General features: G+C 42.3%; 1 protein-coding gene across 7 annotated transcripts in view; it reads right to left on the reverse strand.

The window, feature by feature from the left end:
* EPB41L4B (erythrocyte membrane protein band 4.1 like 4B) overlaps positions 1-12,113 on the reverse strand; it is a 159,265-nt gene that overhangs the window by 15,486 nt on the left and 131,666 nt on the right. For 6 of the 7 annotated variants that reach the window (XM_053265909.1, XM_053265905.1, XM_053265906.1 and 3 more), the window contains 4 exons: positions 11,518-11,697; positions 7,621-7,735; positions 5,201-5,268; positions 4,224-4,328 (listed from right to left, as the gene is read on the reverse strand). In XM_053265909.1, coding sequence (XP_053121884.1) covers positions 4,224-4,328; positions 5,201-5,268; positions 7,621-7,735; positions 11,518-11,697 — 468 coding nt within the window. The remainder of the gene's footprint in view (positions 1-4,223; positions 4,329-5,200; positions 5,269-7,620; positions 7,736-11,517; positions 11,698-12,113) is intronic. The other variant, XM_053265903.1, reaches the window with a different exon arrangement.

Consider the following 12,113-nt stretch of genomic DNA (forward strand, 5'->3'; position numbering starts at 1 on the left):
CTCAGGTCACTGCCTCAACCTGGGACACCAGGGAGAGGTTTGTGCCCAGAAGCACTCCTAGACTGCGAACCTGTTCCTTCTGGGGAAGTGTGACCCCATCCAGAATTGGCAGAACAAAATCATCTCCCAAGTTCCAACCCTGCACAATAAGTACCTCCATCTTATCTGGATTCAGTCTCAGTTTGTTATCTCTCATCCAGCCCATCACTGCCTCCAGGCAGGCATTTAGGGAGCCTTCTGATGATGTTGACATGGAGAAAAAGATTTGGGTATCTTCAGCATACTGATAACACCCTGCACCAAATCTCCTGATGATCTCTCAGCGGTTTCCCTCCCAGCGTTAAACAACACTGAAGATAAAATGAAGCCCTAAGGGACACCATACTGAAGTTCAGATTTTGAAGAACAACAGCCCCCGAGCGACACCATCTGGAATCTGCCTGTGAGGTAGGAGTGGAACCACTGCAAAGCAGTGCATCCCACCCCCAACCCCCTCAGACACTCCAAAAGAATACTATGGTTGATTGTATTGAAAGCTGCTGAGAGGTCCAAAAGGACCAACAGAGTCACACTTCCTCTGTCAATTCCAAACTGGAGATCATCCATCAGGCCGATCAAGGCAGTCTCCACCTGAAAAGCCAGTCTGAAACGGGACTAGATAATCAGTTTCATCCAAGACTGCCTGGAGTTGGGAGACTCTATCAATTAACTTGCCCAAGCACGGAAGGTTGGAGACAGGCCTATAGTTGCTTAACTCTGAGGGATCCAACGCAGGCGTTTTCAAAAGAGGTCTAATAATTGCCTCCTTAAGCAAGGAGGCATCCTGCCCTCCCTCAGAGAAGCATTTATTATATCTACTAGGCCCTCTACAACAACTTCCCTGCCAGATAGTATAAGCCATGTTGGGCAAGGGTCATGAGAAGAGATGGTAGGCCACACCGCTCCAAGCAGCTTATCCACATCCTCACAAGTCACAAACTGGAACTGATCCAACCTGACCACATAAGAGTCGTCACTGGACACCTCCGATTCAGATAATGCAGTAATTTTGGGGTCTAAATCCAAGTTGGCCCGAATAAGAGAGATTTTATCCACAAAGAAATCATTAAACACGTCACAGCGGGTAATAGATGGTTCCAAGTTCTGATTCAAGGGAGGAGGGGCACTTACTAGCCCTCTCACAACCCTGAACAACTCTGCTGGACACGAACTTGTGGACAGGTTGAAATGAATCTATCTATCTATCTATCTATCTATCTATCTATCTATCTATTGATTTATTTATTTATTTTATTTTTATACCGCCCTTCCGAAATGGCTCAGGGCGGTTTACAATTAAAACAGAAACTATCAAAACCAATAGCAATTAAAACAGAAATATAAATATGAACACCAATTAAAAAACATCTTAAAGAACAATTAAACTATCAGAACGATTAAAACCCTGAAAACCAGATTAACATTAAAACAAATTAAAAACCCTAAAAGGCCAGGCCAAACAGATGGGTTTTAGGGCTCTCTTGAAGGTCAGTACAGAATTAAGATTGCAAATTTCTGCTGGGAGTTCATTCCACAGCCTGGGAGCAGCTACAGAGAAGGCCTGCCTCTGAGTCGCCACCAAACAAACTGGTGGTAGCTGGAGACGGACCTCTTCAGATGACCTTAAAGTGCGGAGGGGAACATGTAAAAGAAGGTGCTCTCTAAGATATCTCGGAGCCAAGCCGTTCAGGGCTTTAAAGGTAATAACCAGCACTTCGTATTTTGCCCGGAAACATATCGGCAGCCAGTGCAACTGTTTCAAAACAGGCATAATATGGTCTCTCCGGGTTGCCCCAGAGACGAATCTGGCTGCCGCATTCTGAACTAACTGAAGTTTCCGGACTACGTACAAAGGCAGCCCCACGTAGAGCGCATTGCAATAGTCAAGCCGAGAGGTTACCAACTGATGCACCACTGTTTTGAGGTCATCCTCTTCAAAGAATGGGCGCAGCTATTGAATCAGCTGAAGCTGATAGAAAGCACTCCTGGCCATGGCCTCCACCTGAGATACCAGGGTGAGGCCTGGGTCCAGGAGTACTCCAAAGCTGCGCACCTGCTCCTTCTGGGGGAGTGTAACCCCATCCAGCACAGGAAGATCTAACTCACCCCTCAGATTCTGAGCCCCCACAATGAGCACCTCCGTCTTGCTTGGATTCAGCTTCAATTTGTTATCCCTCATCCAGCCCATTACTGCCTGTAGGCAGGCATTTAGAGAATGAGTGCCATTTCCTGAAGATGAAAAGGAGAAGTAGATTTGGGTGTCATCAGCATACTGATAACACCCAGCACCAAACCTCCTGATGACCTCACCCAGCGGTTTCGTGTAGATGTTAAAAAGCATTGGTGACAGAATGGAGCCCTGAGGGACTCCATATAACAGCTCCTGTTTTGAGGAGCAACTGTCACCAAGCTCCACCATCTGGAATCTAGCTGAGATATAGGAATGGAACCACTGCAAGGCAGTGCCCCCTATCCCCAACTCGTACAAATACAGGAGATCTTATTCGCAAAGAACCCATTAAAGGCATCACAGCAGAAAAACTCTGGGGACTGATTGGAAGTAGAAGGAGCAGGAACCAAACTCCTCACAACCCGGGATAGCTCCGTCGAGTGTGAACCTGCAGCCACAAGGTGCACAGACCAGAATCTCTTTTTCGCTGTGCGCACTGCCACCGCATAAACCTTCAAATGGGTCACATGCTGAATCCTGTCAGATTCGAACCGAGTGTTCCTCCACTTGCGCTCTAGTCGCCTACCCAACCGCTTCAGCCCCCGCAGCTCCTCAATATACCAAGAGGCCCTTTTTGCAGCAGGTCGGAAGGGACGCTTAGGAGCAATCATGTCTACTGCCCTGTTGAGTTCCCTGTTCCAGGTTCCCACCAGGGCATCAACAGAATCACCGGCCACACCAGCATCAAAATCCTCCAAGGCCTTTTGAAATCCCACTGGGTCTAGCAGCCTTTTTGGATGGACCATCCTAATAGGCCCACCACAATAAAAGGACTTAATCATGTTTGCCATCTGTTGAGCACCTTGGGAAATATAATCAAGATGGGCTTTATGTGTTCCTGTTTGGTGGAATACCACCCCCAGATACTTAGACCGTAACCTGTTCAATACTGTGCCCATTGGGAGCCTTCTTGGGGGGAGCCTACTTGGGAGCCATTCATAATTTACAATTTAGCACAGAGTAAACACCCCCATCCAAGATTTGGCTTTTCTTTCTAGGATATATGGCTATTTTGGTGTTCTTTTTTGTGTCTCTCTCTTTTCCCCCCTAATAATTCTTGGCAAGGGTGGATTTGTGTGGCTGGGTATCTTTTTTTTGGAAGGTGGAGAATAGAGGGCTGCTGAACTTCCTGATTGATGTATGCAATTATGAGATGTCTAAGAACTACTAATTGTAAAATTACTTTTATTTTCTTTCTTTTCCTTTTTTATTATTTACTGTTTCTTGTGTATTTGTGTTATTTTGTTGAAAAACAATAAAAAGATTTTTAGAAAAATAAGAAAAAAAGAGATGAGCTTAGCCATTGCCTTTCTAAATTTCTAAACAAATTCAAGCACTGTGCAAGCCTGTGTTTTCTTTGTAGGGTTTTGAAAAGGCCACATATATTGCCTGTCATATGTTGACAAAGCCTTCTTTGTTTGGATGCCCATGGCTACCTTTTTTAATGCCATCTTGGCTGCTACGCTGCTTTTAATTTGTTCAAAGTATTTTAAACATGGTATATTTAATACTGAATTTTAAAGTGTAACACATATTGAAACCTAGAAGGACAAATAGAAAGGTTAAACATTTTAAAAAGAAATGCATATAAATGTGAATGCACAATCTGCTATGGACCTAGCAGATGAAATGCTCAGATAATACGATGGTAAGAAGACGGTATTGGGGCTTAAAGCCGTGCCATGGCTCTGACAAAATCAAAGCACTATATCATGAAATGACTGTCACATTGGAGATTTGTTGCCAGTGCACCCCATTTGAAAAACACTGAAAAATTCCCAATGTAGAAATAGTCTTTATTGGAAATTATGTCTTTATAATCTAAACAAAATTCCCTCCAGCCAAATATTTTAAGCAAGGAATGCTTCAGAATTTAACTAAACTGAAAGTAAGTCCCATTGAAGGCATTCAGCAATCAGAACAGGAACAGTAAATCATCTTAAATAGCACTCACAAGCTGTATTGCCTTGTAAGTTTCCTCACTCGCGATACTTTAAGTTCCTGCTTGTTGGATGCACCACTTGTTTGTGTTGTTCCTCCCTTTGAAGGTGCTGGACTTCTAGAAACAATGACAAAATTTAGTACTTACAGCAGATTAAAACTTGTATCGCTGCTCCAACAATTGATTTTTTAAAATATTTAAATGCAATTACATATTACCAATTCAATTTAGATGCCTGTTTGAGCGACTGAAGGCCATGTGAGCCACTTTGCAAGAAAACCAATCAGGACAGGCCACTGCCTGATTAAAGGGGCATGAAACACCAACACAAAGAGTGGATTTTTTTACCCCAGATATAAATTGGGCTACGCTCTAACACGCAGTGAAGAACCCAAATTGTGTGTGAATTGCTCCCCGATAACTCACAAGGATTTCAGGCCAATCTGGCTAATACGTGGACGCACCCCTTCCATTCTGAAGGAGATGAAAGTTAAAGGGCTTTAAAAGCCCCATGTGAAAAACTTCCAGGCGACTTGGGAAAATAGTCCCATCATTAAAAGTGTGGAAATTGTATTGCTTCAGTATATGAAACCCGTGGAACTAATACCTTAAAAACTTTACATGTGTGTCTAGAAAGGTATCTGATTTCAAAGTGACCTGATAAAAATTGCCACAAGTGCTGAAAATTGACACATTGGTCCTTCCTTGTCATATCATGATTCTCTCTAACTATTTCTGCTATTTTGGTGTGAAATGAGAGATCAGTTCCCCCTATTCATAACCTCTGTTGGTTCTCATGCCCTTTCCCCCTGCCCTTCCAAGTTTGTAAATAGTTTAGGGAAGGGGATTTTTGTGCTGGGCATCCAAGAGGACGTGGATGGTTGCCACATACAGCTGAATTTGTGGTCCCTGGCAAATATGTACTATATATAGAATAATTCAACAATGTCTGTTAATAAACTCAACTCTAAAAATGATAAGTAACAGACCTTACATTAGGGTCCGGCAGGCTGGAAGTCTTAATCGGATTTATCAAACAAGTTTCCTCCTTTCCAACCTGTTGAAAGAATAACTGTTATTTAGAGCCATGTAGAGCAAGAGGGAATTCCATCTGTCTTATCAGCAATATGTCTCTCAGCATGGATGCTATGTCCTTCATTTTGGCAGTTCTCATAAAACATATCCATCTCAGTTTTACCATATCCCTGAGGAACATTTTGCTCAAGTAAGGATAATGTTAATTTTCTCTAATTTAAACAAATTGAATCAAATCTTTTTGCTGATGTAACAACAATAGTACTGGGTAGAAGATCTCACAATAACGTCTTTCTAACTAATATGACTGCTAAAGAGATGAATTTATTGCTCATCCAAGTGGGTGACCCATTCTGCATAACAGAAAGATACAGGCAGAAAATGGAAGAAGCCTGAGAGCCTCCGGACAGCCCTTTCTTGGTTTTCGAGGGCTGAACCATCAATTTTCACCGTGAAGTAGCTGTGCTGTAGAAGGTAATTGCACCCCCAAGCCTAAAGAAGACAAGACACATTCAAGTGGAGTAAAATAGGGCTACTTAATTAATGTGCATACATCCTTGAATAGACTTGCAATGGGGTATTTAATTAACCAGAGTGCGGGTATTCCTCTCCGTGTAAGACCTCCTCCTAAAGAGGGCTGTCTCACACCAAGTCCTGACATCTTCTCACCGTGCAGACTAAGCCACATGGCTGCGGAGGACCTAAACAAGGCCCCTTGCTGGGAGGGGGCAAGGGAAAGAGGGTGTGTGTGCAAGGCCGGAGGAGAGCGTCCAAACTTGTGAGCCTTAGAGGCCTAGTGCTCTGTGGTCTCTCTTCTGCTTCCACCACCCCAGCGAGCACGGTGGTGAAGAAACCTCTTCCCTGCAGGCCCTCGCCGCTCTCTCTGCCATTTCTTTGCCACATGGGGTGATCGACAGGATCTCCACTATGGTGGTCTCCTTCCTCGCTGTGTTGCAGAACACTGCCCTGACTGGGGGATGAGGCCAGCCCACAGGAGCCGGCCCACCCCCTTCTATAAATGGCTAAGCATGGCCCACAAGTTGTGGGGAGAATGCCACAGGATTTGTCCAGTATTGCCCCCATCACAATTTTTCAGGGATTATTTTGTGTAGTCCAGACCAGCATCCTCTGTCCCAAAGTGCTTGAGCCAGATGTTCTCAGTTAAGTCCAAAGAAGTGCACCAACCAAACTCCACAAATCATTCCCACCCAATGCCATCAAACTAGCAGTCTGGTGTAGATAGTACTTGAACAAAGAGGTTATACATGAGAGTCAAATTTCCTGTGAATGTGGAGACTTAATTTTCTCAGTGTGGCTTAGTCAACTCTTCAACTATTTACAGGCTGTTTGGTTCTGGTATGTGACTTCCATGTTCACGAGAGTCTACACCAGAATGCTGGTTTCTTGTGGTTTCATTGCTGCACTTCTTTGTGATTTCCCAGCGCAAGGGGGTCCTTGGTCTGAATCCGATACATCGTTTTACTCACAAGAGCTTGCCAGGAGTCCCAGTTCTAGCTTTAGAATCCTCAATGGGCAAAATGGCTGATTTTATCTTTTTACTATTTCGAACAATAATTACTCAAAAAGTATGAGTTTGATATTCTTCAGACAAGCATAAGGCACTAGTCCAGGATGGACTTAACATGTTGGATAAAATCAAATAGACAGTAAAAATAGATAACTGTGCTGAAAAAAGGTCACCAACATGCAAACCCATCTTTTTAGGCGTTACATTTAAAAACTGCTATATCTCAGTATCATTTTGTAACTCTAAATTGTAAACTGCTGTATCTCAATGGGTTAGAAAACAATGTGTTGAAGTTATGCAGATTTCAGGGTAGTTCACATGATGATGGCCACAGATTCGGGGTAGTTCACATGATGATGTAAACAGGAATGTGAGATTCCTACAGCCCACACACTCCTCTGGAGCATGTCTTATGAAACCAAGAAATGGCACTCTGTGGCAATGTGCCAACTGCATTTCACACCATTTATAATCAAGACCTAAAGCCGGCTTGATGAAGTGTGGTTGGAGCATTGCCAACTGAAGATGGCTGACATTTTCCTAGATTCTTAACTGTGTTTACCAATGAATTCTCAGGGCAATATTGCCCAGCCAACACTGACGTGGTGTGAACCAGCTCTACATTCCTTAAGTCTAACTTGACTGTAGTGCAATCTGCTCAAGCAATGGTGGGCTCTCATTTTTAAACAGAAATTTGAGAACCACCGGTCAGAGAGGCTGTAACAGTTTCCTGCACTGGGCAGAGAGCTGAGCTAGAAAACTTCTATATTACATACCCAGCCCATCTTAACAGCAATCATTTGCAAGAATAAAGAATGCAAAGACATACATATTCGTGTACTGTACCTTATTCATATTGATATGTGTAGTTGGCCATTGTCCTGCTACTCTTGTAGTCTCCATTGCTATTTTCTTTAGCTGGACAGAAGCATCATCATAATGGTGAGGAACTCCTGGATGCCCCAAATTAGGAAAGGAAACACTTTGAAAGTCAAGCTCAACAATCCTGCAAAGGAAAATACTCTGTATATTTTCAAATTGCCTTTTGCCTTCTAAGGCAAATTGCCTTTTTTGCCTTCTTAAATTGCCTTCTAAGCTTTCATTCTCTTTTGATTCCATAGCTGCATATAACATTGGGAAAAGTGGTATTTTTAAATATTTTGTTCAACAAAAGACGTTGCTGGTTTTTCTCATTCTACCGAGGAGCATTGTAAGGCCATGAAAATGACCAGAAACTTCAACTAAGATAATCATAAACAACAACCCAGTAAATTAATCATTTTGTGGGATGCAGGCACGACTGGCTGCTCACAATGGGTGTTGGGTAGGTTTGGGGGGCAGGCTCTCTCAGCTCTTTCCCCTCTTCCTGATCACCCATTCAGGCTGATCATTTGACCTGGTGAAGGAGTGTGGTTCAAAGGGTACAAGCTGGGGTCCACAATTTGAGACGTGGGAAGGCACCAAAGTAAAACTTTGCCTAGAGAATAAAGACATCCTAGGGCTGGCCTGGGGACACAATTTGCCAACCCTAACCCTCCCTCTGGGCATAGTAATATGGCAGATTGATCTATCTGTTTATACCAGCTTAACTATTTTGGGAGGTGGATGTTAGAGGTTTTTTCCACAGAGTAATATTTGGTTGTATTAAATAGATTATTTATTATTTGGCTTTATATACTGCTGCCCATATAAAATTTTGATATCAGTTGGGATTTTTGAACATTTTACAGAACTTCTGCATGTAAAAAGGAAAGGAAAGGAAAGAAAGTTGAATACTTTTTGAATACTATATTATGCAAATAAATGATTTGCATAATATTTTCACAATTCTGAAATTGCCACAAACCAGAGAAAACACAATATATTTGTAGACAGTGGAGCAACACCACATTTCTTTAACAATCGGCAGGATTTCTCAGATATTGATAAGAACTTTAACCATTTAAAGTTTGAAAGGTTAAAGCAAATGCTATCTGGAATACATATTCTTCAAACATGGAAATTCAGCCCTAGAAATGCAATGGAAGTGGATTTCTTAAAGGAAAAGGAATCCAATGAGCCTCTGGAAAGCAATAAAAACTACAGAATGGGAATTGGAAAGTTGCTGTTCATAATTGTGTCCCTAATACTGGAGCAAGTGTTAGAATATTGTGTAGGAAAATGAATTCAGTGATGAAGGAGGACTGGGTTGCACAGTATTTAAAGAGAACGGCAGGCCTGGAATTACTATTGCCAGTATGTGAGCAACCCAAGTTAGGATACATGGATGCCAACTTGGGTGAACAAGAAATGACAGAAAACCAACTACAGTAGCAGTAATGTATTTCTCTATAGCGGAGAAGCAATCTCATAGTCAAGAATGACACAATCTATTTTAGTTTTATTTTCAACTGAAGCTGACCTGGCACAAACAGGTTATTTGATTGCATGAACTTCTAGAAGATTTTGTAGTTGCATTGAAGACTATAACGCAGCAGCGGCTGTTGCGGCCACCACTGGCGGGGGGAGGCACCTTTAACTGTAAATTACTAGGTGCTTACCACTCCTTCCACTACCATCTGAAAGCTATTTTGAGCAGCAGAGTGCTGCTGCCCAGCATCTGCTGTGGCAGAGGATCAGCTCCACCACTCACCTGGTCTCCACACATGCGTGGAGGCTATTGGTTGGCCACACAAATGGCCTCTGCCAGCTGAGTGGAGGAGCTGATCCTCTGTCACAGCAGGTACAGGGCAGTACACCACTACTCAAAACAGCTTTCAGGTGTGGCGGGCAGAGAGGTAAACACCTAGCAATGTACAGTTAAAGGTGCCTCCTGCTGCCCCCCCGGTGGTGCCTGCACCAGCCACTGCTGCTGCTATAATGTATGAAGACAATCAAAGTTGTATTATTCTGTCACAAAGTGAGTAATATTGATGTGAAATATTGTTTTGTAAGAAAATTACAAGAGAACATTATTATTGATATTGTGATTCAGAAGAAATGGTTGCAGGCATACTGACAAAACCATTAACTAATGAAGCATTTAAAAATGTGGGGATGGCAATTGGGCTTATACATTAAGGAACAAGACAAAGGGAAGGGGGATGTTGTGATAAATGTGCATATACATTGCATTTCTTTTTTTGCCACTGATTTGCCATCTGTGTGGTGGAGTTTAGAATGTTTGTGTCACTCATATGTTCTGTGGACTGATTGGTTAGGGTGTATTTCTTACTGGATGCTTGAGACTGTCCCCCACCCCACCCCTGTTAGGACGATCTTTCACTCAGAGTAGTGAAACAACAGTAGGACTATTGTTTATGATTAAACCTTAGTAATTTTGTTCAATAAATTTAACAAGCCTCAGTTTCTGCTCTGTTACACTCTGCTACAGTTACTACTGGGGGGTAACTGAGCAAGCATTTTGCTGGATACGATAAAGCCTTTGAACATCTGGTCTAGTGTTTTATTCTGTCCTCCCCCTGCCATTTGGAGCAGCTGACATGTGCCTCCTCCTGGGAGGTCATCACTGGGAATGGTCACCAACATCTTCCCAATTTTTTGAACGACTTAGGTGAACGCTGTTGAAAATAGAATTCTGCACTTGGACATTTCATCTCAACCTTTAAAGGCAATTATGGTGTTCTTAGCACACAGAAAGATTCACTGGAGACTTCAGTTTCATGATATTGTGCCCCATATTGTGGAATGTGAAACTTCATGTCATCCAGTGACCTGAAGTGTGTGGCACTGATTATTGCTACAGATGATGCACTGAGCTACAAAGACAGGAGCATAGGAAGCTGCCATATACTGAGACAGACCACTGGTCTATCGAGCTCAGTTCACAGACTGGCAGCGGCTTCTCCAAGGTTGCAGGCAGGAATCTCTCTCAGCCCTATCTTGGCAGGGATAGAATTTGAAACCTTCTGCTCTTCCCAGTGAAGCTCCATCCCCTGAGGGGAATATCTTACAGTGCTCACACTTCTAGTCTCCCATTCATATGCAACCAGGGTGGACCCTGCTTAGCTAAGGGGCAAGTCATGCTTGCTACCACAAGACCAGCTCTCCTCTCCTAGATGATTATGATTATTAAGATGATTATGACAAACTAGTTTGGCAGTACTAATGCTGCCTAACTAATTTAGGACACTGTAAAAATCTGGATCTTGGGCCAGTGAAGATTAATGAAATCTCCTTAATATCCTAATAGCCCACCCCTTTATCTAAGACTAATGAAATCTCCTTAATTTCCTAATAGCCCACCCCCTTGACTGATTTAGACACATATCAATCAGGACTGACAGTTTATTTCAAAAATTCATTTCAATTTATATGAAAATGGAGCTGTGAATTGAAAATTGAGAAGATATGCCAATAAAATTACAAGCAGTATTTGGATTTAAAGAACTGTTATTTAAAACCACCCTGATGGCTACTTTCTGGATGAGTGCGGGCAGTGGGGAGAGGAAGGGACAAGATACAAAGACAAGTGCAGATAATTTACTGGAACATGTTTTCAGTTTTGCTAGGATATAAGCTGTTAATTTTTTAAAAGCAAAATGCTGTGTCACCCTTAGGTTAAAACCTCCAAATCTAACTTAGAGCAATTCCCATAAATCTTCCAATTCAGTGCCTTTGCCAGTCACTTTTCAGTGGTATTATTCTAATATACTTTAATAGACTCAGGTGGACTAAGTTAATAGACTAAGGTCTATTAAACAGAATTTAATAGACTAAGGTGGCATTTATTTAATAGACTTACTGTTTGTGCTTGCAATGCCAGCACAAGTATCACTGCTGTCAGGAGGAGTGGGTGCACTGCAATTGGAGTGGTGATGATTTTGGTGGTGGTGATGTCTTCCAGATATTTTTGTAGTAAATGGTGTTCCCCCATTTGATTCAACATTAAATGGCTGCTGTTCACCGTTGTTCAAAGAGTAGCTACGAAACACAAATTTTGTTCAAAGTGGAGATTTTTTAAAGTGAAAGATTACATCTGAATCACAATTACATTAACAAAGATACAGTAATCTTTAACAAATACTTCTATGTATATATTTACCATATTAATATTCTACCTTTCCTCTATGTCTACCTTTTTCTCCAGGGCTACCATTAGAGGCTACCTAATACTAAAGTCAAATGTTGGATGGTGCCTTGGAGGTCTTCAACCTGCTACAGCATCCCCTTGCCTGATTTTGTGGATTCAGCAGAAAGAAGAGGGAGCAGGGAGGTTTCTGAACCTTAGCACCAGCAGCTTCTAATTTCTTGTCCTTTGTAACCAGTCTAGTGAGGAAAGGGAGTGGGGAGAGATATCTCACTCTCACCAAGCCTCTCATTCTAACTCCCCCACCCCC

The sequence above is a fragment of the Hemicordylus capensis genome, chromosome 6, assembly GCF_027244095.1.
Source record: "Hemicordylus capensis ecotype Gifberg chromosome 6, rHemCap1.1.pri, whole genome shotgun sequence".
Lineage (NCBI taxonomy): Eukaryota > Metazoa > Chordata > Lepidosauria > Squamata > Cordylidae > Hemicordylus > Hemicordylus capensis.